Consider the following 25476-nt stretch of genomic DNA (forward strand, 5'->3'; position numbering starts at 1 on the left):
CTGGGTGGGCCTGTCCAACCTAGAGAAAGAGCTGGTTGGGCATCACTTGCAGCCCCCAACTCTCTTCCCTACCAGTAGTGGCTGAGGAGAGTCCGGAATCAGGAATCAATGGGTAGCTGCAAAGGCCAGAGGTCAGACAGGGGTTTCCTGCCCACCGCTGGGACTTCTTCCTTCCCCACCCAACTCCTGCCTCCTTGATGAACATCACCTTGGAGGACCCCTCCCCCTCAACAACTCTGCCACCCCGTTACCCTGGCTGATAGCGGGATGTTTCCCCATGCCACCACTCTCGCCCTGCTACGCCTCCACACAGGCAGCGGACAGCAACTGCGTTATTGTTGCCCGCCCATGTTTCAGCCCCCTTTCCATCTCCTTGCCTCATTCCCTTTGGCCCCTGCCCCTCCCTGCTATCAGCCTTGACCCCATGAGGCTAGGGTCTGTGTTCCACTCTGTCTTCCCAAGACTGAAGACTTCTCAACGCTCCTCTTGGGGAAGGGTTCTGGTGTCACCTACAGAGGAGGCTTACCTAGAGTGCCTGTTTGTGGGGGGAGTGGGCAGGAGGGCATACCCAGAATCCTTTGTTCCTTGGTCCCTGAATCCCTTCCCACAGTGAAGTTTGACCCCCACTATCTTGTGCTTCCCATTCACCATCTCACAGAGCTTGAAAATGAGGTTTCAAACAGAAAGTGGTAGAGATAATAGCAACTGGCAAATCTTTTCTCCCAGCCCCCTCCCCCACCCTGGGGCCTGGCACCATGCAGAAGGGAAAACTGAGACTCAGACGTGAGAAGCCCATCATGGGCATGCACACTGGCCCCAAGTTCACTGCTGCTTGCACCTACTAAGTGCCTACATGAGCCAGGATGTAGGATGGCGGGATGACAGCCTGGGGAGCCCCCGCCACCGCCGTCCACGGATCAGCCCTCGGTGATCTGCGCCAATTACTGAGTGCTGTGTGTGCCTGGCCCCTGGCAACGCGCTCTGCACAATTTAGCTCCTGTAACAGCACTGTCCCTTGAGGTGGGCACACATCTGTAGCCAGCCCTCTCCAAGGGGAGTCAAGGCCAGCTCTGTGAATGACCAGAGGGAGATCCGACACCCACCCCCCAAAACAGTCCTTTCTCCTCCCTGCATGTCTGTGTCTTCCACACATGGGGGATGTTGAAAAGACGTCATACACAGCTGAGAACAGCTCTGGGTGCAGAGCAAGGGCAGAAGGGGAAACTGAGGCTCAGTAAGACCAAGGATGCCTGGCCACTCCAGCCGGTGCCCCACCCGTAGTTAATCAGAGAGGCCAGACGTGCCTTGGTGCCCTCCCCCCTTCCCTTCACAGCCCGGGGTGGGAGTGTTGTGATAACCCACAGCCCCCATTTCCTCCTGGCCAGGAAGGAGCCAGGCAGAGGAAGTATTAAGAGGAGTAATATAAACACTTCCCCCTCCCCCCCACCGTGGCGAGGTCTAGAAGGGGCAGCGGCCACCACCCTGAGCAGGCCAGCCAGCCGAGCAGCGCTAGTACACGGGGCAGACGCTGGGAGGAGATGGGCTTGGCGATGGAGCACGGGAGCCCCTATTCACGGGCCGGGAGCAGCTCCAGGGGCTGCTGGTACTATCTGCGCTATTTTTTCCTCTTCGTCTCGCTCATCCAATTCCTCATCATCCTTGGCCTCGTCCTCTTCATGGTCTACGGCAACGTGCACGTGAGTACTGAGTCCAACCTGCAGGCCACCGAGCGCCGGGCCGATGGCCTATACGGCCAGGTGGTGGGGCTCACGGCTTCCCAGGCCAACCTGACCAAGGAGCTCAACCTCACCGCCCGTGCCAAGGATGCAATCAATCAGATGATGCTAAACGCCCGCCGAGACGTGGACCGAATCAATGCCAGCTTCCGCCAGTGCCAGGCCGATCGGGTAAGACCGCTGGCTAGACGCTCACCCTGGGGACCCCAGGCTGGTCACCTCACCTCTCTGAGCTTCGCTTTCCTCATCCATGAAGACGGGGACATTTTGGATGACAAGCCCATGTAGAAAAGTATTTTGTTCCTGTATCTCAGGGAATATTTGGGACTTTGTTGCTGTTGTTCAGTCACTAAGTCGTGTCTGACTGCAACCCCATAGACTGCAGCACACCAGGCTCCTCTGTCCTTCACTATCTCCCGGAGTTTCCTCAAATTCATGTCCCTTGAGTCGGCGACGTTATCTATCCATCTCATCCTCTGCGGCCCCCTTCTCCTTTTCCCGTCAATCTTTCCCAGCATAGGGGTCTTTTCCAATGAGTTGGCTCTTGGCATCAGGTGGCCAAAGTACTGGAGCTTCAGCATCAACCTTTCCCATGAATACTCAGAGCTGATTTCCTTTAGGATTGACTGGTTTGATCTTTTTGCAGAGTATTTGGGACATACTTAGACTGAAAAAAAATGATTTGTGGTCTGTTTGGAATTCAAGTTGAACTGGGCATCCGGTCTGTTACCAGACACAGATGCTATATACATGCTTAATATGTATACAGCACCCAGAAGGTGCCAGCACACACTAGCTGCAAATAAGAGTTGACTTAATAAACCACACAGAGAGTTGAGTTCTTCATAATTAGTATGAATGGCCCAGGTCTGCCTGAGGCTGGATGTCTCCTTTGGAAATGTTATTTTGTCACTGAAGGCCAGGAGATAGGGAGAAGCTTTAAAACCCTTTTGCAGAGGGGAAATGGCCACCTGATGTGAAGAACTGACTCACTGGAAAAGACCCTGATGCTGGGAAAGATTGAAGGCAGCAGGAGAAGCAGACGACAGAGGATGAGATGGTGGGATGGCATCACCCACTCAGTGGACATGAGTTTGATTAAGCTCGGGGAGGTGGTGATGGACAGGGAGGCCTGACATGCTACAGTCCATGATGTTGCAGAGTTGGACATGACTGAGCTACTGGACTGAACTGAACTGAAGAGAGGAAGTGGTTTTTGGGAGGCAGGGGAGCAGAAACGGTGCTTCCCTTGTGGCTCAAAGCCGGTAAAGAATCTGCCTGCAATGAGGGAGACTTGGGTTCGATCCCTGGGTTGGGACGATCCCCTGGTGAAGGGAAAGGCAGGTGAGCAGAAACAGTTACCCCTGGGTCTTGTGGAGACTGTCACCCATTTCACACCCTCAGCTCCTGTCAGACTCACTCAACAAGATCCCCTGGGGTCTCTCTCACACGCAGCTCCTCTGGGGAGGTCCAGCTGGGTATAAGGACGCCTCCTCAGGTTTTGGCTGGAACGGGGTGAGAGCTGGGGTGAGCAGGGGAAGGGACATTTGGGGGGGCGGTGAGGGGACAGCCTCGCTTTCCCCCACAGGAGGTTTCTGGGCTGTTTGGGGCAGGGGACAGCCCCAAATGGGAAGAAAACGTCTTTTCTGGGACTTCAAACTACCCAGTCCCTGCCCCTGGGCAGGAAGGATGTGCGTGCCCCACCCCCATGAAACTGCCCAGTCAAGGCGGTGTCTTCCCCCTCTCATGCCCTAGGGCAGGGAAGGTCCCCCTCAGACCCCCAGAATGGGGTGAGTCCCCCCTCAGAACCCTTCATGAGGCTAGGCCCTCCTCAGACCTCAGGGCAGGACCATGTACCCGCCCAAGAGCCCCCCAGGCCAGGGCAGCCCCCTCCATCTTCTTTCCAGGGGAATTGCCTCGTTTGGATCTTTCAGGACACAGATGGCCTTCCGGTCCAGGAACTGTTAGGGATCGCAGGATCGTAAAGTTTTATAGTTTTGTTTTTTTCTTTTTCTGCTTTCCTTTTTTGTTTTGTTTTGTTTTGGTCCCACTGCACAAGGATCTTGGGGCTTCCCAGGTGGCTCAGTGGTGAAGAATCCACCCGCAATGCAAGAAATGCAGGTTTGATCCCCAGGTGGAGGAGATCCCCTGGAGGAGGGCATGGCAACCCACTTCGATATTCTTGCCTGGAGAATCCCATGGACAGAGGAGCCTGGGCGGCTACAGTCCACAGGGTCACAGAGTTGGACCCGACTGAGCACGAGCCCAGGGGTCTTAGTTCCCTAACCAGGGACTGAATCTGTACCCCTTGCAGTGGAAGTGTGGAGTCTTAGCCTCTGGGCCACCAGGGAAGTTCCTTTTTTTTGTTGGTTTATTTTTTTATCATAAAGTTATAGACTTACACATCTTTGAATCCCAGATGCCCCCATCATAGAATATTAGAAATCTAAGAATCTGGATCTTTACAATGTTGAAATTTGAAAATCATAGCTTTTTTTCCCCTTTAAATTGACAAATTCTTCTGGCCTGGAACCCCTCAGGATTTTCTCCAGGGATCCCCAGAAAAGCAGTGCTAATGCTGGGGAAGAGCCTCCACCCTTACCACGGCAGCCCCATGTGTCTGATGGTAGCGGGTCTTAGCCACTGGACCACCAGAGAAGTCCCAGAATTTTCTGTATTTGGAATTTGTAATAATATCTTTAAAAATTTTTATTTTATTGAAGTACAGTTCATTTACATGTTGTGTTAATATCTATTGTACAGCAAAGTGATTCAGTTACACATATGTATGTAGTAACATATTCTTTTTCCTATTTTTTCCATTGTAGTTTATTATAGGATATTAAATATAGCTCCCAGTGCTATACAGTATGTAATAATCTTTTTGATGGTCAAATTATTCTGAAATAGGTCACTAGGCATCCTGCATTCTGGCTCCTGTGTCTTTAAGCGCTTCCCGGCTTTATGTCCTAACAAATATTCTAGAAAACGCTTCAGATTGTTTATACTTGTTTACTAATCGGTGAGTTCTTTTCCTCTTAGTTCAGGGCAGCTGCTAGAAAGTGAGGGAGGGACTCCTGACTTGCTTCAGAAAGATGTACCTCAACACTCTCTAACAAGAGAAGGTGCTTTTTTGTATTTTCAGACTGTGTTTGTCATTGTTTTTTAGTCACTAAGTCGAGCCCGACTCTTTGCAACCCCATGGACTGTAGCCCGCCAGACCCCTCTGTCCATGAGGTTTCCCAGGCAAGATACTGGAGTGGGTTGTCATTTCCTTCTCCATCAGATTGCATTGTTTCTAAGTACATGTTTTTCTTCTCATCATCTTGGCATCTGGGAACCTGTACAGAAACAGAACTTTTGTATTTTGGGGAGCCACTTCCTTCAGCTGGAAGAAAACCTCTTTCTCACTTCATCTTTGGATCCAACTTACACCCTTAGATCTTCCCTTTCTGTAGTTAAAGCTTTTGAAAACAGCACTTCCAGAGCCCTTTTTTCTTTTTTAAATTAATTAATTCATTTGGGGTGGTTAATTAATTAATTCAATGCGTGGGGTCTTAGCTGTGGCACATGGCGTTTTCCGTCTTCATTGTGGCCTGCATGATCTTTAGCTGTGGCATGTGGGATCTAGTTGCCTGACCAGGGAACAAACCTTGGCCCCCTGCATTGGGAGGGCAGAATCTTAGCCACTGGCCCACGAGGGCAGTACCCCCAGAGCTACTTTTGTTCTCCCCCATCCCCAGGTCACTAGCACAGGGCAGCTTCCGAAAGGAGGAAGGACAAAAAGCGAGAGAAAAGCAAACCTTCTTCACCCCTCTCCTACCTTTTCTTGTTATATTTCTACAGAGGCTTCTGTTTCAAAGTTTGAAAGGCACGCCCTTTGTTTATAAAGAAAAGTTATTTATAAAACTTTGTAAACTTAAAATGTAATGCATAAGCCATACAGTTGACCCATTTAAAGTGTACATAACCAAAAAAAAATGTAGAAGAAAGAAAAAAATGTACATAACAATAATTTTTAGTACACTCACAGAGTTGGGTAACCATCGGTACAGTTTGATTTAGAACATTTCATTACCCCCAAAAGAAAGTGTATCAGCAGTCACTTCCCTCCCCCGCCCCCAGCAGCTACAAATCTGCTTTCTGTTTCTATGGATTTACTTATTCCGGATATTTCATTCAAATAGAGTCGGGCACTATATAACCTTTTGTGTCCGACTTCTCACACTCAGTGTGATGTTTTCAACGTTCATCCACGTTACCACGTGTGTCAGCGCTTCGCTCCTTTTTTGTGGCAGAATAACATTCCACTGGGTGGCTGGGTCGCGTTTTATCCATTCATCTGCTGATGAAACACTTGGGTTCTTTCTACCTTATGGATACTGTGTCTACTGCTGCTGTGAATATTTGTGTACAAGTTTCTGTCTGAACATAGAATTCCATTGCTCTCAGGTGTATATACCTAGACCTAGAATTGTTGAGTCACCCCACTCCAGTACTTTTGCCTGGAAAATCCCATAGACAGAGGAACCTGGTGGGCTGCAGTCCATGGGGTCGCTAAGAGTCAGACATGACTGAATGACTTCCCTTTCACTTTTCACTTTCATCATTGGAGAAGGAAATGGCAACCCACTCCAGTGTTCTTGCCTGGAGAATCCCAGGAACGGGGGAGCCTGGTGGGCTGCTGTCTCTGGGGTCGCACAGAGTCGGACACGACTGAAGCGACTTAGCAGCAGCAGCAGCAGCAGCAGCTGTGTAATTCTATGGAAAATAGATGGGGAAACAATGGAAACAGTGACAGACTTTATTTTCTTGGGCTCCAGAATCACTGCAGATGGTAACTGCAGCCATGAAATTAAAAGACGCTTGTTTTTTGGAGAAAAAGCTATGACAAACCTAGACTGAGTATTAAAAGGCAGGGATATTACTTTGCCAACAAAGATCTGTATAGTCAAAGCTATGGTTTTTCCAGTAGTCATGTATGGATGTGAGCATTGGATCATAAAGAAGGCTGAGCACTGAAGAACTGATGATTTTGAACTGTGGTGTTGGAGAAGACTCTTGAGAGTCCCTTGGACTGCAAGGAGAGCCAACCAGTCCATCCTAAAGGAAATCAACCCTGATTATTCATTAGATGAACTGGTGCTGAAGCTGAAGCCTCAATCCTTTGACCACCTGATGCAAAGAGCCAATTCATTGGAAAAGAACCTGATGCTGGGAAAGGCTGAAGGCAGGAGGAGAAGGGAACAATAGAGGACAAGATGGTTGGATGGCATCACTGACTCAATGGACATGAGTTTGAGCAAACTCCGGGAGATGGTGAAGGACAGGAAAGCCTGGCATGCTACAGTCCATGGAGTTGCAAAAAGTCAGACAGAACTAAGTGACTGAACAACAACAGTGTAATTCTATGTTTAGCTTTTTGGAAAACTGCCAGACTATTTTCCACTGTGGCTCCATTATTTGTACAGTTCCACCAATACTGACTGAGAAGTCTGTTTCTCCACATCCGCACCAACACTTGTCCCTTCTTTTTTGTTTTATTTATGGCCACTCTATATCATTCTGAGGTGATATCTTATCATGGTTTTTATTTGCATTTCCTGCTGTCTAAAGATGGTGAGTATTTGTTGATGTGTTGGTTGACATTTGTTTATGTCTTCTCCTGAACAATGTCTATTCAGATGCTTGGTCTGTTTTGCAATTGGCTTGCTTTTTATTATTAATTTCTAAACAGTTTGCTTTTATATATTCTGGTTACTAGTCTCATCATCAGACACATGATTTGCAAGTATTTTTCGCATCTATGAGTTTTTCCCCCTTTCTTGATGTTGTCCCCTGAGGCACGAAAGTTTTTCATCTTAGTGAAGTCCTATTTAGCTGTTTTGTCTTTGGCTGTTTGTGCTTTTAGTATCATACCTAAGAAAACATTGCTGGGACTTCCCTGGTGGTCCAGTGGCTAAGACTCCAAGCTCCCAGTGCAGGGGGCCTGGGTTCAATCCCTAGTCGGGGAACTAGATCCCACATGCTGCTACTAAAAAAACCCACATGATCCCACATAATGCAACTAAGACCCGGCACAGCCAAATGAAGAAATATTTTTTAAAAAGAAAAGAAAGCACTGCCAAATTCAAACTCGTGCAGAGTTAACACCTAAGTTTTCTTCTATGGAATTTTTTAGTTTATGCCCTTACATTTAGGTCTTCGACATGTTTTGAGCTAATTTTTGTATATGGTGTGAGTCAGGGTCCAAATTTATTTCTCAGTATGTGACCGTCCAGTTGTGCCAGAACCATTTGTTGAAAGGAATCATCGTTCCCATGAAATAATCTTGTCTCCTGTATTCGTTTGCTAGGACCGTCCTAATGAAGCACCACAAATCAGGTGGCTTAAATAACAGAAATTTATTTTCACAAAGCGCAGGATCAAGATGTAGGCAGAATTGTTTCCTTCTAGGACTTCCGATTCTGTCAGATCTCTCCACCATGACCCGCCCATCTTGGGTTGCCCCACAGGCATGGCTTAGTTTCATTGAGTTAGACAAGGCTGTGGTCCTAGTGTGATGGGATTGACTAGTTTTCTGTGAGTATGGTTTCAGTGTGTCTGCCCTCTGATGCCCTCTTGCAACACCTACCATCTTACTTGGGTTTCTCCTACCTTGGGCGTGGGGTATCTCTTCACGGCTGCTCCAGCAAAGCGCAGCCATTGCTCCCTACCTTGGACGAGGGGTATCTCCTCACAGCCACCCCTCCTGACCTTCAACGTGGGATAGCTCCTCCAGGCCCTTCTGCGCCCGCGCAGCCACGGCTCCCCGGATGTGGGGTTGGTCCTCCCGGCCACCGCTCAGTTGCACTCATCTCACACGCTAGTAAAGTAATGCTCAAAATTCTCCAAGCCAGGCTTCAGCAATATGTGAACCGTGAACTTCCTGATGTTCAAGCTGGTTTTAGAAAAGGCAGAGGAACCAGAGATCAAATTGCCAACATCTGCTGGATCATGGAAAAAGCAAGAGAGTTCCAGAAAAACATCTATGTCTGCTTTATTGACTATGCCAAAGCCTTTGACTCTGTGGATCACAATAAACTGTGGGAAATTCTGAAAGAGATGGGAATACCAGACCACCTGACCTGCCTCTTGAGAAATTGTATGCAGGTCAGGAAGCAACGGTTAGAACTGGCCATGGAACAACAGACTGGTTCCGAATATGAAAAGGAGTACGTCAAGGCTGTATATTGTCACCCTGTTTATTTAACTTATATGCAGAGTACATTATGAGAAACGCTGGACTGGAAGAAACACAAGCTGGAATCAAGATTGCTGGGAGAAATATCAATAACCTCAGATATGCAGATGACACCACCCTTATGGCAGAAAATGAAGAGGAACTAAAAAGCCTCTTGATGAAAGTGAAAGTGGAGAGTGAAAAAGTTGGCTTAAAGCTCAACATTCAGAAAACGAAGATCATGGCATCCGGTCCCATCACTTCAAGGGAAATAGATGGGAAAACAGTGGAAACAGTGTCAGACTTTATTTTTCTGGGCTCCAAGATCACTGCAGATGGTGACTGCAGCCATGAAATTAAAAGATGCTTACTCCTTGGAAGGAAAGTTATGACCAACCTAGATAGCATATTCAAAAGCAGAGACATTACTTTGCCAACAAAGGTCCGTCTAGTCAAGGCTATGGTTTTTCCTGTGGTCATGTATGGATGTGAGAGTTGGACTGTGAAGAAGGCTGAGTGCCGAAGAATTGATGCTTTTGAACTGTGGTGTTGGAGAAAACTCTTGAGAGTCCCTGGGACTGCAAGGAGATCCAACCAGTCCATTCTGAAGGAGATCAGCCCTGGGATTTCTTTGGAAGGAATGATGCTAAAGCTGAAACTCCAGTACTTTGGCCACCTCATGTGAAGAGTTGACTCATTGGAAAAGACTCTGATGCTGGGAGAGATTGGGGGCAGGAGGAGAAGGGGACGACAGAGGATGAGATGGCTGGATGGCATCACTGACTCGATGGACATGAGTCTGGGTGAACTCCGGGAGTTGGTGATGGACAGGGAGGCCTGGTGTGCTGCGATTCATGGGGTCACAAAGAGTCGGACCCGACTGAGCGACTGATCTGATCTGATCTGAAGACTTCCCAAGTAGCTCAAAAGGTAAAGAATCTGCCTGCAATGAGGGAGACCTAGGTTCAATCCCTGGATTGGGAAGATCCCCTGGAGAAGGGCATGGCAACCGGCTCCAGTATTCTTGCCTGGAGAATTCCATGGACAGAGGAGCCTGGTGGGCTACAGGTCATAGGGTCACAAAGAGTCGGACACGACTAAAGTGACTAACACACAGGACCATCAGGGAAGGAGCTGTTGAAGGAGCCGTTGCGTGCCTCTCTCCCCGGCTTGCAGACAGCTGCCTTCTCCCTGTGTCTTCATGTCACGTCTGTGCATGTCTGGGTGTCCAGATTTCCTCTTGTAGGAACTGCAGTCATTGTGGATAAAGGCCCACCCTAATGACCTTGTCTTAATTGAACCACCTCTTTCAAGATCCTGTCTGCAAAAAAATTTACATTCTGAGGTCCTGAGGATTACGACTTTGACATGGAAATCTGGGGTAGGGGACACAATCCAGCCCATACTAGCATCCATGTTGAACATCTTTTTTTTTTTTTTTAAGATATTTATTTATTCACTTTATGGCTGTGCTGTGTTTTGGTGCTGCACGCAGGCGGTCTCTGGGTGCAGTGCATGGGCTTCTCACTGCAGTGCCTTCCCTTGTTGCAGAGCGCAGGCTCTGGGCATGCCGGCTTCAGTGGTTGTGGCACGCTGGCCAAGATCAGACCCCTTGGCATTTGGGGTCTTCCAGGGATTGAACCCATCTCCCCTGCACTGGCAGCCGAATTCTTTACCACTGAGCCACCAGGGAAGCCCTTAAATGTCTATTTTTGATTGGCTGTAAATGTTTTCAAGATTGCTCCAGGTTGCAAAATGCATCAGTATATAAAACTTTTAATTGCCAAATAGTATTAATCACAAAACTTTTTTTTTTCCTAGTTGACTAGAATGCCTAGGGGAAAGGGTGGGATTTTTTTTTAACTTTCTTTTTTTTTTCGAATGAGAGGTTCTTTAAATTCTATAATGTTTTACAATTTTCAAAAGTTTCACACACATGATTTCATATAATCCCATAATAACCCATTAAAAAAAAAATTTCCAACTCCGATATTGGCCCTTCCCTCCTCCTTCTCCCCACTGGTAACCACTAGTCTGCTCTCTGCATCTGTGAGTCTGCTTTTGTTCTGTTATATTCACTAGTTTGTCGTATTTTTTAGATTCTGCCTATTGGTGATACCACACAGTGTTGATCTTTGTCACAGATGCCCTTTGAGTCCATCTGTGTTGGAACTTATGGCAAAATTTCATTCTTTTTTATGACTGAGTAGTATTCCACTGTCTATAATTGTAACAACTTTTGAAGATCAGACCAGCATCCCCTGTGAAGAAGCTATTGCCCTCATGAACTGTGCCAACACAGACCACCTGGTTGACAGATCTGGGTCCCCCGTCCCAGCGGCCTGGGCGGACCTGGGGGCAGGGGCCCCATGTACTGGACACTGAGCTCTGTCTTGCGTCCCATTCCGGCAGGTGATTTACATGAACAACCAGCGATACATGGCCGCCATCATCTTGAGTGAGAAGCAGTGCCAAGAACACCTCAAGGAAGCTAACAAGAGCTGCGATGGTGAGTGGGTGAGGGCTGGAGTCGGGGTTATGGGCCGTGGAGAGCAAGGTGGCAAGATTCCCCGGCCAGTCTCTTGGCAACTCCCAACCTTCCTGAGTCTTCTGGTCCTATACCCCTAGCTTTGGCCCTCACGCTGACCCAGAAAGCCAAGACACTGGAGGTGGAGCTGGCAAAGGAGAAGTTGGTATGTACCAAAGACAAGGACAGTCTAACAGTGGGCAAGCGAGTGGCAGAGGAACAGCTGGCCGAGTGTGGCAAAACCCGAGACCAGCAGCAGCAGGAACGGCAGCTGGCTGAGGACCGGCTGCGGAAGGTGCAGGCCTTCTGCATCCCCCTGGACAGGAACAAGTTTGAGACGGATCTGCGAAACCTCTGGAGGGACTCCATCATCCCGCGCACTCTCAGTACCCTGAGCTTCAACTTGTACCATCCCCTCGGCTCGGAACTGCCTTCCATCCAGAGAGCCTGCGACAGCCTGCCCTCCATCATGACCTCCAAGGTGGAAGAGCTGGCCCGGAGTTTGCGGGCTGGCATCGACAGCGTGACCCTCGAGAACGAGAAACTCCAGCGCCAGAAACTGGAGGTCGAGCAGAGCCTGCGCGCCAGTCAGGAGGCCAAGGAGAAAGTGGAGAAGGAGGCGCAGGCCCAGGCTGTCAAGCTCCAAGCAGAATGTGCCCGCCAGACCCAGCTGGCCCTGGAGGAGAAGGTGGCATTGCAGAAGGAACGGGACAGGCTGGTCAAGGAGCTGGAGGAGAAGAAGCGTGAGGCTGAGCACCTCAAGTTGCAGTTGGCAGTCAGCAACTCAGCCCTGGACACCTGTATCAAGGCGAAGGTGGGTAGGGGGCCCTAGATTCTGGTTGCATTGGAGGGATGGGTCTGGAGGCCAAGTTGATGGTGATGTTGAACTTGGGTTTGAACTTGGCTTTTTTTTTAACTTCTTTTAGAGGTTGGCTTCCCAGTGTAGATTGGGTTTGTTAGGAGTCGCTTCAGAGTTTCACTGATGTTAGGATTGAGGCAGAGCTTAGAAAGTGTATCAGCACTGAGAAAGGGGATGGGGTTAAGACTGGAGTTGGAGGTAGGGTGTCCATCAGGTCCAGGGTTGAGTGAGGGGTGAATCTAGAACTGTGGTTCCTTTGGGACTGGGGTGAGTTGAGACATTGAGGGTGGATTTAGACTTGAGGCTGGGATCAAACATGGGTGCCCATGAGTCTAGAATGGCTTTAGGATTATGATCATGTATTGACACAGGTTTTTATTGGCATTAGGACTGTGGTGCAGTTTGGGAATGATATTAAGAAAGAGATAAAGATTGGGGAGTTTAGGAAGGCGGTGGACCTCAAAATTGGCTTAGGGTTAGAATTAGGGACTCATTCAGTGTTGGTGTCAGGGTCGGGGTGGATTTGAGTTGAGTTGGAGGATCAGAGGGTGCTGGATTAAGGATTGGGAGTGACACTGGGGTTAGCATGAGGGTTAAGGCAGGTCACAGGAAAGGCTTGATGTGGATGCTAAACTTGTGTTTAGAGTTGGATCAAGGTGAATTATTGGTGACTCCTGTGTCTAGAGTTGATTTCGGTTAAGGTAAGGGTTTCAAGTAGAATTTCATTAGTCTTAGAATTAGATTGAGTTTGGAAGGTGGATTATGAGGAAAGGTTAAAAGTTGGGTCAGAGGTTGCATGCAGAGTGGTCATTGTATCTAGGTCAAGTGAAGAGCAAATCAAGGATTTCAGTGGTTTGGGGATTGCATTGAGTTAAGGCTGGAGTTGAGGCTTAGGTTGCTATAGGTGGTTGGTGGGGCTAGGGATGATTAGAAGTTTGGGGCTAAGGGTAGATTCAGCACTTCGTGGGCATTAAGATTGGGGTTGGAATTGACCATGGGTTAGGAGTTGAAACTAAGTTGAGTTTAGGGTGGGTGGTTGGGGTTGAGTTGGATTGGTGTTGGGATATATTTGAAGGGAAGGATTAGGTGATCCTGAGTTAGAGCAGGGATATACCAGGGTTCCAGTGAGGGTCAGGGTTGGGTCTAGTGTAGAAGCTGGGCGGCTATTGATCTTGGGCTGAGGTTGGTTAGAATTCTATCTCAGGTAGAGGCTGAGGTCTAAGGTTGAGTTGGGGTTGAGTGTGGTATTGGGAAAGTATTTATGGGTGGTCATGGGGGAATACAGGGCTGGGGCTCAGGGAATGAAGTTGTGGAGTAGATTTTTCATAGCAGCTGGGTCTAGGGGATGGGTTATGGTCAGAGTTAGACCTAAAGTAATATATCAGATCTGTCATTGAGATTGGATTTGATTCTAAGGGAGGTCCTGTTTTCAAGTTAGGCCCAACTTTAGGTAACTGAGTTCAGGACTGGTTGGATCTCAGGTTTGGAGGAGCTCCTTTAGGGCTGTTTGATGGCCTTGAGGGCGGGAGTCCCAGTGGTCTGCAGAGTGGGTCAGCTTTGGTCTGGGACGGGATTGGCCGGGTAGGCTCAGCTGGGGCCACGGGTTGGAGTCAGGGCGGCACTGAGGCTGTAGTGGAGACCGAGGAAGGACCCCTGCAGAATGGGGTCTCTGGGGAGCTCCCAGTCATTTCAGGGCAGATGGCTGCAGGTGATTATGTATCCGTCATCCTGCGTGTCCTTCTTCCATGGGTATCTGTCGGTTTCTCTGCCCTGGAAGGACCTCAGGTCTCTAAGGGTGTAGAAAGGCAGGAAATTCCCTAGGACTCGTGTTTGGGGGCACTGGCCTCCACCAGCCTCCCTTCACTCTTCTTCCCACAGTCGCAGTTGGCGATTCCTGGGCCAAGACCTGCAGTCCCCGTCCCCAACCCTCCACCTATCGGTGAGTGACAGAGGGCAGGGTCAAGATGGGGGGCGGATTCCACCTTGTATCCCGGGTTGCCAGCCCATCCCTGGCCCTGGAGGCAGGGCTACTAAGGCACCCAGTTAGGCCTGACCCCTCCCTCTTTTGGCAGACCCAGCTAGCCTGGAGGAATTCAAGAGAAGGATCCTGGATTCCCAGCGGGCCCCTGCCAGCAACGTCTTGGTCTCAGCCAGGTAAGGCTCTGGGCTGTCTCAGGCTGACGGTGCAGTCTCAGGGTGTGAGCAAGGCTGGGTACAGGAGTGGGGTTGGCGGGGGGAGGGGGAACTCATATTGCACTTTTTGTTTCCTTAATTGAGCACTTGCTGTATACCAGGCCCTGTGCTGGCACATTTGGCTTCCCTGGTGGCTCAGACGGTAAAGAATCTGCCTGCAATGCGGGAGACTCAGGTTCAATTCCTGGGTCGGGAAGATCCCTTGGAGAAGGGAATGGCAACCCACTCCAGTATTCTTGCCTGGAGAATCCCATGGACAGAGGAGCCTGGGCGGCTACAGTCCATGGGGTTGCAAAGAGTCGGACACGACTGAGTGACTAACACTTCATCCTGGGCCCAGGGTCAGAGCTGTGACCAAGACACATTCATTCATGAAAGTCTCTGAATATTGGGCCAGAGAGACAATGAAGGAGGCAGGATAAGAAGAGTGACCAAAAACCTGCCGTGATTGAGTGCTTACTGTAATCTTGGCGTAGTCCTAAGCACTCTGCCCATTTAACTCATTTAAGCTTTAGAATCCTAACCCGTGGGTGAGCTACAGTTACCCCCACATTCTGGAGGAAGCAAATGAGGCATGGAGGGGGTGTGTGTCATGCCCCAGGTAACACAGCCAGAGCTGGGACGTGAACCTAGGCGATCAGACTCCAGACAGGCAAGGGAGAGCCTCGGTGAGGAAGGGATCTTTGAGCTGGAAGGCGGACAGGAGGCGACCTGGGCAATGCCAAGGGGGAACAGTCCCTGCAGGTGGCAAGAACTGCTGCGGCAAAGGCCCTGTGGCCAGATGAGGGTAGCAGAAGTGAACGTAGCCCAGGAAGGGTAGGAGGGAGAGCAGTGTCTGAGGGTGACCCTGTGCCTCTCACTCCACCCTTCTGAGCCACACTTTCTCACTCTACAAAAATGTTGAGGGGTGAGGGTCTCTGAAGTCATCTTCCCAGGTGTTGCAGTGGTAAAGAACCCACCTGCCAAGAGATGCAAGAGATAGGGGTTCTGTCTCTGGGTCAGGAAGATCCCCTGGAGTAGGAAATGGTAACCCACTCCAGTATTCTTGTCTGGAAAATTCCATGGACAGAGGAGCCTGGCTGGCTATAGTTCGTGGGGTCACAAAAGAGTCGGACATGACTGAGCAACTGAGCATGCACACTGAGATTGAGGGCATGAAAATGCTTTGCCAGCTATAAAGTGCTGTCCACAACTGGCTAGAAAAAGGGACCCAGAGCCTCCGTGGGGAGCATCAAGGGTGCTGGCACATGATCAGGTCATAGCTCCATGCCTTTGCCCCCGTCACCTCCTCCCAGAGCCCAGTCATCCTTTGGACAACAGCCTGTACGTCATGGGAAAGGTGACTCAGGCCATGGCCGCTAGAACACCCTGTGGTCCCACCAAGGTTGCTGCTACACCCCCCTTTCAGGACCACACTGCTGACCTAGGAGTCAAGGATTGGCTTTCCATTTGCAGTTTATGACCTGAGGTTCAGAGGAGTGTGTGGGATTTTTTTCAGATCCCTCTGACCCCAAAGCCTATGCTGTCCAAGGTTTTGCCACGCAGCTATCGTCAAGCTAGATCTGTTTCAGCCCCAGGGTGCTAAACAAAGCCCACAGGATCCAAAGGGCTTCCAAAAGTCTGTCACTGACTCTCCAGAGTTCTCTGCACCCAGCTCCATGTTCACTGTGTCTTCTTACATACTGCCCCTGATGGGGAGCTCACCCCCCTTGCGCAACAGGTCCCCTCACTCTTTGACTAGAGTTTGACCCTGCTTTTTGAACAAACAGAGCTTTCCTCTCTGCATCTTGGCCTGAAGCCATCATGGCAAGGAAGGAGGTTCTATTATTATCCCCATTTCTCAGAGGAGGGAACTGAGGCCCCAGGGAAGTGATCAGCCTGGGGTCATGCGTCAGCAACTCAGGGTTGGAGCCAGGCTCACTGTCCAAGGTGTCTGGGTCCCAGCTGAGAATGGGGAAGCTCTTGACATTGTTTACCCCAAGTGACTCACCCCACCCCCCTTCCCCTCCGAGGAAACAATGCGTGCTTAAGCCTGGCCCCTCCTGCTTCTCTCTGCAGGATCGCAGGAAGAGCCTCTGGCCCATGGGCTCCGGCTTGATTTGCCTCCCTCTGAGAGAGGGGCCAGGGACGGGCAGGCTGGGGTCTTCAGCTCTGGGTTTGCGTCCCAGTTCGTCCAGTTACTCACTGGACAAGCTGTGAATGACTGAGTTGTAACATCTGAATTTTACATGCACCCAATAGGGAGGTAGATTTGAGGCAGGCTTCAAATCACCCATCCCATGGTGGACACTGTTGATTGCTTTTCCACTCTTATTCCTTCTGGGCCTCCAGAAAGTCTGTGCTGTTGCTAAATCACCCCCATGCATCCCAGATCCTTGCAGCTTGCCTGTGCTAGAGAGGGAGGGAACATCCAGGCCTCTGCCATGGCTGGGCTTGACAGCTAGGTCATGCTTCTTAAGCGAACATTGTTATGTGGTTTTCTATTAGTGGCAAAAAGCGCTGAAAGTGTTAGTTGCCCAGTTGTGTCTGACGGCTTTTGCGACCGCATGGACTGTAGCCCACCAGGCTCTTCTGTCCATGGAATTCTCCAAGTAAGAATACTGGAGTGGGTTGCCATTCCCTTCTCCAGGGGATCTTCCTGACCCAGGGCTCGAACCTGGGTCTCCTAAATTGCAAGCAGATTCTTTACCATCTGAGCCACCAGAGAAGCCACATGTTCCAGCTTTCCTCTACTTGGTAAGACTGAGCTTCCTTTGGAGATCAATTTATATAATTAAAAAAACCCACAATGAACATGAAGACAAATATTAAGTAAATGTTGGTTTAGGGGCTCTGTGGTTGAAGATGGAGAAAGTCACAGAGTGGAGGGTTGAAGATGGAACTTCAGCCTTGACTGTGAGCCAGGCAGACAGCAAGTGTCAATTCAAGTTCACTACCATCACTATGATGATTCATTTTATTGTTCAACCCATATTTCTTGAGCAGCTATTGGGTGCCAAGGACACAGGGAAGAAGGCATAGATATTCAAATTCCCACGCCCTGTATGACTGCCAGTCTAGTGGGGTGATGGATAACAAAGCAGATGAATGAGCTATGACAGGGCCCCTTGGTAATGAGTGAGACAGAAAAGGGATGAGGGAGCTTGACGAGGTTGGGATTTTCCACCAGGGGTCAGGGCGGGTTTCACTGAGGAGTGATACTGGAGCAGAGAACAGACAGTGAGGGAGGAGCCAGGAGGGAATTCCCTGCAGGGTGTCCCAGGCAGTGGGGCAGCCTGTGCAAAGGTCCTGAGGCAGGACCATCCATGCCTGGTGAGTTTGAGTGAGGAGTTAGGTGTGGCTGGAGTGGAGTGATGGAGAGGGGAGTGGGAGGAGGTGAGGTCAGGGAGCTGGCAGGACAGATCAGGCAGGGCCTTGGGACAGTGGTGAGGACTTTGGGAGCCCTGCGAGGGGCTGTGAACAGCAGAGGGCATGACCCGGCTCAGGTGTTCACAGGCTCTTTCTGATTGCTGTTCTGCGGGCTGAAGGCAAGAACCTGGGACCAGGTATGAGGGCGACAGCCCCGGTCCAGGTGAGCAGTGGGGCTTGGAAAATGGCCAGGGACGACCCTCCTTTACAGGCTGGCGGGCAGGAATGGTTAAAGATGTCTGATCTCTGTCGGGGCTGGCTCAAAGCCAGTGGATCCTGGTGTAGGACAGAGGCTGGAGCTGGTTGTGGGACGGGAGTAGGGGTGGCGGGGGCGGGGGGTGCGGAATCTACAAACGTGAGGCTGTGGGGGCCCCAGGGAAGAGCCGGGGAAGGAAGGGAGAGGGCCAGCGGAAGCAGGACTTGGCTGAGGCCCCCACCTCCCCCATCAGGAAACAGCCTCCGCGTCAACCTCTGACCCCTCACGAGAACCTTTGCCAGGCCAAGGAGGGGGAAGGGCATTCCAGACAGTGGGACGGCTCCTGCAGAGGCAAGGCGGAGGGGCAGAGTTGAAGGGATAGCTCTGAGAATTTGGGCGATGCTTGGATAGGTTTTGATTCCCCAGTGGGGAGGTCTGGGAGTGGGGGGCGGAGTGGGTGGAGCCTTGAATCCCAGATATAGAAGATTTGGCTTTAAAAAGAGCTGTCTTTGTCCTGAGGGTGCAGAGGAGCCAGGGAATCCTATGTAAAGGGGCAGGTTCATTAGAAGAACCTTCCTGGGAATGGGTGAGGGGCTGGCTCTAGGTCAGTTCTGTATGGACAAAAGAGGGAAACTAAGGCCCTGCCTGGGGAGTCGGGGGTGGGGGGTGGAGGGCGGACTGGGGCAGCAGGGGCTTTGGAAATTCCCAGGATCCCAGGACCTTAGGGAGCAAAGGGGAGAGCCAGACAGAGCCAGACAGACCTGGAGGTGGCCTCTCTGAACCTCAGTCTCTTCAGCTGTATAATGGACGGGCACATACCTCAGTCCCACAGAGGTTCAACAAGACGAAATCTAAGGGGAGGTTGATACTGGTGTCGACTAAAAAAAATGTACAACGTTAAATGCAAATTAAGTTTTATTTGGGGCCATGTGAGGGCTGCAGCCCAGGAGACAAAAGCTCAGATAACTCTGAGCAATGGCTCCAAAGAGATAGGGAGAAGACGGTGTATATGTGATTTTGGCAAAAGGGGAGTACATGAGATCAAGCACATATACGTTTGCAGAAAGCTTCTGCTCATCATGAGAAACAGTTGACACCATGAAGGATTTTAGTGCTTTTCTAGATATGAGGAGATACAAGAATCGGGCTCATAAAATTAGCTCCTGAGAATATATAACTATTAAAGGCCCATCCTGCCAGCTTCCTGGAGCACAGAGTTCCTCATTTCTGCTTTCTCCTCCGAGCTCCTTCAGGGGGTGTTGGAGGTCAGCAGCTGCAGTAGCGCATGATTTAATCCTTGCAGAGGTAGATGGCAGTGCCCACGGCAAGTGCCAATTTGTGGTTGACACCAGGAAGACCCCTAGGGTTCTTGGGAACAAGAAGGGGCCCAGAGTAAGAGGCAGGCCCAGGCAAGGTTTGTCCTGCTCTCTGCCTGACCGACTACTGTATTCTCATCTCCTTCCTGCTCCAGTGGCTGAGGAGGCTCCAGGCCCCGCTGACTGAGGGTGGCCCGACTCACCTGTCTGCAGACCAGGTGCAGCGAGACGCCCGCAGCATAGGACGCAGCCAGGGTGGCGTCAGATGACCTCCCACACACACACCAAAGTGGGCGCCCCGGGCCGGCGTCCTCTGCTCACCCTTGCCCACACCCTCCCTGCACACCCTGATCCTCTCACACAGACTCACACCCACACCACACAATCCCTCACTCCTAGGCACCATGATGACGTCACAGATGCACTGACATCACATGGACAGCTTGGTGACATCACACATAGACAAGGCGATGACATCACAGAGATACATGGCGGCATCACACATGCACTTTCTGCCTAGCCCTTGCCCAAAGTCACACCCCTTCGTGCACCCAGGCCAAGGCACCCACCGTATCCCACTTGTTTAGAGCATTGTACTGCTCCAGGTCTGAGGAAGTGAGAACAGGAAGACATTCACCTTCGTCCCCCCTGAGAGTTTCTAGGCGCCCCCTAGAGAGGGAATGTCTCTGATCCAGGGGCCCCCTCAGAGCCCGAGAGGGGGCTGCCCCTTCACCCTTTCTTCCCCTACACCCAGTCCCGCCTGTGGCACGTATAAATGTTAGTAGCACTAAATAAATGTTATTGAAACCCTTCAAAGTCTCCTGAGTCATGATTTCTGCTTTGAAAAGGCATCAACAGGCTCTGAGTGGCCAAAGAACTAGGGATACGATGAAAGTCGCAAAACCCCATCCCCAGCATCCGCAGAACAGAAGACCCTTCAACCTGGAACAAACATGGGTGGATGCCAGCTTCCCTCAAGACGCAGGCATCTCCATGTGCGTGTGCATGCTAAGTCACTTCAGTGGTGTCCAACTCTTTGCGACCCCATGGACTGTAGCCCACGCCAGGCTCCTCTGCCCTTGGGATTCTCCAGGCAAGAATTCTGGAGAGGGTTGCCAGGCCCTCCTTCAGGGGATCTTCCTGACCCAGGGATCAAACCCGCATCTCCTGCAGCTCTTGCGTTGCAGGCAGATTCTTTACCACTGAGCCCACGGGGAAGCTCGAGGCATCTCTGTATGTGAAGAGAAATGGCAAAATCATATAATCAATAAGGGTTATATGAAATGCCTACAAAGCCTCACATTATGACAGCAATAATATGAATTTAGTGCTTCTTTAAAATAGCAGATTAAAAAAAAATTTTTTTTAAGCAGAAATTGAAAAAGCAGTTTCTTTTTCATTTTTTATTGTAGTATAGTTGACTGGGGCTTCTCCTGGTGGCTCAGCAGTAAAGAATCACCTGCAATGCAGAAGACGTGGATTTGATTCCTGGGTAGGGAAGATCCTCTGGAGGAGGAAATGTCAACCCACTCTGGTATTCTTGCCAGCAGAATCCTATGGACAGAGAAGCCCTTGCATCCATGGGGTCGCAAAGAGCTGGACATGATTGAGCAACTGAACATACAACACACACAGTTGATTTATAATGTTGTGAAAGTTGCAGGTGCACAGCACAGTGATTTCAGCTATACACATACATAACTATATTTAAAAAGCAGTTTCTTGGACTTCTTTGGTGGCCCAGTGGTTAAGAATCTTCCTGCCAAGGCAAGGGACACAGGTTCGATCCCTGGTCCGGGAAGATCCCACACGCTGTGGAGCAACTAAGCCTGTGTGCCGCAGCTACTGAGCCCGAGTGCCGTGGAACCCTGCTCCACCACAAGAGGTCGCCACAGCTACAGAGTAGCCCCCGCTTGCCTAACCCGAGAAAGCCCGTGCGTAGTGACAAAGACCCGGTGCGGTCAGAAGTAAAGAAACAAATTTTTAAGGCAGTTTCTTAAATAAATACAAATCGGTTTCTGAAAAAGCAGATTGTCTAGCTGTAGCTTTTGTTTTTGGTAGGTTTGCAAAGATTTCCCCAGGTACAGATAATTACTGAGGAATTGCAGCCTGTTTTGCAGAAACGCCTTATTCCAGAACAATTTCACAGAAGTCCCAGGCATTTGTTTTTTGGGGGGATTTTTGATGGGAAGGTAGATGTTAGAAAGGGCATCAGTGTCCAGTTTGGGAGCACTTCAACTCACTGATCACTAAATAAGTAGGAAGCCAGGGAAATTTTGCACATTAGAGGGACCCAGGGAAATTACATCATACCAATTAGACTGGGGTTAGGGGAAGGAAAAGGATAAAAAGCCATAATCCCTACTGCTTGTGAAGATGTAGAAAAAAGGGCATTTTCCTACAGGACTGGTAGAAATGCCCATCTCATCCGGGCCCTTTTGGAAATAAGTTTAATGATATTTAATAAAAGTGAAGACAGGGAATTCCCAGGCAGTCCAGTGGTTAGGACTCCTTGGTTTCACTGCCAAGAGTCCAGGTTCAATCCCTAATCGGGGAACTAAGATCCCACAAACTGTGGAGCGCGGTGGGGGGTGAGGGGGCGTGGAAAGTGAAGACATACAAATCCTTTGATTCTGCAATCCCATTCCTAGCACTTTGTCCCTAAGAAGCAAAAACTCCAGGAAACAAAGCAAATGGTCATCGGGCGGAGAACAGCCTAAAAATTGTCATCTAGAGTCCCAGCTTGTCTGTCCCCCCAGCCCAGCCCATCCCCTGGGACCTTGACAGGGAGGAGATGAGTCACGAGGAGCCAGAGCTGGCAATGCCACGCTTAGGGCAGGCTAGTCAGGAGGGACAAAGGAGCGATATTTCCTGGATACGGAAACCCGGGCGAGAGACAGGCCGCTGCAGGAAACACTCGGCTGGGGCCCCGCCAAGCAAGGGCAGGAGGGTCAGCCAGGCCCAGCCGCCCAGACGGGCCAGTCTGGAGGCCCCAAGGAAGCCGGGACGTCCCTGACCCTGAGCCTACTGCCTGAGCAGTCAGGAGTAAGGAGTCCTGGGGAGGACGCTGACAGCAGCCAGTTCTGAGTTTGGGTTCCAAACCCCGACATTCCTGCATTCAAATTTTGGCTCAGTTGATCTCAGCCTCCATTTACTCACCTAGAAATGAATGTAATAATAATAATACGAGGGAGGGGGATTCAGGATGGGGGGACACACGTATACCTGTGGCCGATCCATGTTGATGCATGGCAAAAAACATCACAATATTGTAAAGTAATTATCCTCCAATTAAATAAATAAATAAATAAAAAATCATCATCCTAAACTCTCTGGGCCCATGGATGCAGGTCTTTGACTCTTGGTTGGTCTCTCCCATTCAGAGCATCCCAGGATATCAATCTTCCAACCAGCTCGGTGGGCTATAGTTCATGGGGTCGCAAAGAGTCGGACGTGACTGAAGGACTAAGCACAGCACAGCACAGTCCCAGGTCAGTCCTCCAACACCTGGGCCTCAGCCTCTGCCTCCTTTGTAGCCTCCGTGCTGGTCCAGAGGGATCCATTCATCCCAGGATCTGACCATGTGTCTCTCCCACTCACACCCTCCCCGGTTCCTTGGTGTCCTGGGAATAAGGCCCAATCCTCAGCTCTCTTGTGCCTTCCTCCCCACAGCCAGGGCAGCTGTTCCAGACATTTGACTCTTTGACCGAAGACTCAGTGACTTTTAATCTGTACTGTGCCCTCAGACTAGAACGCTTTGTTCTCGCCTGCCAATTCCCCAAGGCCCCGCCCTAGAGATCGCTCCCCCTGGCAGCCCCTCTGGATGCCCCAGAGTTCTCGTTCCTTCGGGGTACTTCCCCTACACCATCCCTCCCTCTTTCCAGTCCTGATCCTGGACCTCTGACTTCTCCAGGCTGAGGCCCTATGCGGGCCCCGCCCTGCCCTGAGAGCCAGGTGGGGGTTGAGTCCTAGTCAGGGAGCAATTGGCAGACCCCCCTCCCTGATCCTGTGGTCCAGCCACTGGGTGAGGTTCTGACTCTTTGGGGATTTCCTGTGACCTCTATAAATAACCCCCATGCCTGCTTCCCACAAACCACCTCCCCCTTCTTGGAAAAAAGGGACTGTAGCCAAGGACTTCAGTCCGTGATGTGCCAGGGACAGGGTAGGTGGGCGGGGCTGAGGCATCTTTTCCCAAGAGCATCTTCCTCCCCACCCGGACCCCACTCCTCCCTGCTGGGAGCCCTCCAGACCCTCCCCAAGCAAAGGACATCTGGGCATCCACCCTCTCTACACCTACATTGCTGCTTCTTGTCTTTCTGCAAAATGGACCTAATAGTAATATCCACGGACTGAACTGGGGTGACCCTTCCCTTCCAGGAGTCCCCCATTCAGGGGGGACCCCAGCTGTCAAACAAACAAATCAACAGAGAGCGACATAGTGCAATGAAGCCATGATGAAATGGAGTCAGAGGGTCCCTATAGTTGTGTGATGGGCCCTGGAAACTTCCCAGCCTCTGCTCCTGTGTCCCTTGAAATCTGAGAGTTTGTATCTTCAACTACTGGAGGTGGAGATTTTTTTCTGATTCTGAAAAGAGCTTGACCCTATTTGAGACTCCATTTCCACCTCTGGCAAAAGGGGAGTTAACTATTCATATTCCATCAGGTGGGTCGTGGAAGCCTGGATCCCTGGGACCTTAGGGGGCCGGAACTCACTGCAGTGTCAGGCACTTAAATTTTTGTTAGGGCAAAGCGCCCTCTGCTGGTTCATCACCTCAACAGCTGCTGCTAAGCTGCTAAGTCTCTTCAGTCGTGTCCGACTCTGTGTGACCCCATAGATGGCAGCCCATCAGGCTCCCCTGTCCCTGGGATTCTCCAGGCAAGAACACTGGAGTGGGTTGCCATTTCCTTCTCCAATGCATGAAAGTGAAAAGTGACAGTGAAGTCGCTCAGTCGTGTCTGACTCTTAGCGACCCCATGGACTGCAGCCTACTAGGCTCCTCCATCCATGGGATTTTCCAGGCAAGAGTACTGGAGTGGGGTGCCATTGCTTCAACAGCAGATACCCCATAAGTGAAAGTCGCTCAGTCGTATCCAACTCTTTGTGACCACAAACCGCCTCATCCTTGGACTATAGTCCCCCAACCATGGACTATATAGTCTATGGAATTCTGCAGGCCAGAATACTGGAGTGGGTAGCTGTTCCCTTCTCCAGGGGATCTTCCCAACCCAGGGATTGAACCCGGGTCTCCTGCATTGTAGGCGGATTCTTTATCAACTGATCTATCAGGGAAGCTCAGATTCCCCCATAAGTCCCCATAATCAAAGGCTTCACTATCAGGCTCTCCTCTCCTGGATTTCTTTCTCCCTTCTAGCACTCACTCATTCTACTTCCAGCCTCACTGGCCACCTCGCTGCCCCTCAAACACACTGTGATGTTCGCACCTCAGGGCCTTTGCACATGTCCTGCCCTCTGCCTGGGATGTTCTTGCTGGCCTCTTCCGTCTTCTTCTCACCTTTCAGACGTCAGAGTAAATTCCATATCTACCCTCACATCCATCCCTGACCAGGTCAGGTCTCCTTATCATACGTTTGCACAGCAGCCTTCAGAACTCAGGTTTCCCAGGTAACTCGGTGATAAAGAATCTGCCTGCTGACGCAAGAGTTGGAGGAGACGTGGGTTTGATCCCTAGGTTGGGAAGATCCCCTGATGGAGGCAATGGCAACCCACTGCAGTATTCTTGCTGGGATCATCCCATGGACAGAGGAGCCTGGAGGGCTACAGTCCATTGGTTGCAAAGGGTTGGACACGACTAAGGGACTGAGCAAGCAAGCATCCAACCTCACCAAAAGGAGCTGTGTCTCTTCTTTAATAAGGGCAGGAGTTCGGACTTCCTTGGCATTCCAGTGGTTAAGAATCCCCCTTCCAATGCAGGGGATGAAGTTTCGATCCCTGGTCCAGGCACTAAGATCCCACATCCCGGGGACAACTAAGCCTGCCCACCACAGCTACTGAAGCCAG

The 25476-nt window shown here is 50.5% G+C and overlaps 1 protein-coding gene across 1 annotated transcript; it reads left to right on the forward strand.

Annotated features, from left to right (window-relative positions):
- Positions 1–1526: 1526 nt before the first annotated feature.
- PLVAP (plasmalemma vesicle associated protein) lies at positions 1527–20262 on the forward strand. Its single transcript, XM_055566494.1, has 6 exons — positions 1527–1907; positions 11371–11467; positions 11587–12299; positions 14223–14283; positions 14417–14498; positions 19613–20262. The coding sequence occupies exons 1-6, from the start codon at positions 1539–1541 to the stop codon at positions 19617–19619; spliced, it is 1329 nt and encodes a 442-aa protein (XP_055422469.1). The 5' UTR covers positions 1527–1538; the 3' UTR covers positions 19620–20262.
- Positions 20263–25476: the final 5214 nt, after the last annotated feature.

The sequence above is a fragment of the Bubalus kerabau genome, chromosome 1, assembly GCF_029407905.1.
Source record: "Bubalus kerabau isolate K-KA32 ecotype Philippines breed swamp buffalo chromosome 1, PCC_UOA_SB_1v2, whole genome shotgun sequence".
NCBI classification, from domain to species: domain Eukaryota; kingdom Metazoa; phylum Chordata; class Mammalia; order Artiodactyla; family Bovidae; genus Bubalus; species Bubalus kerabau.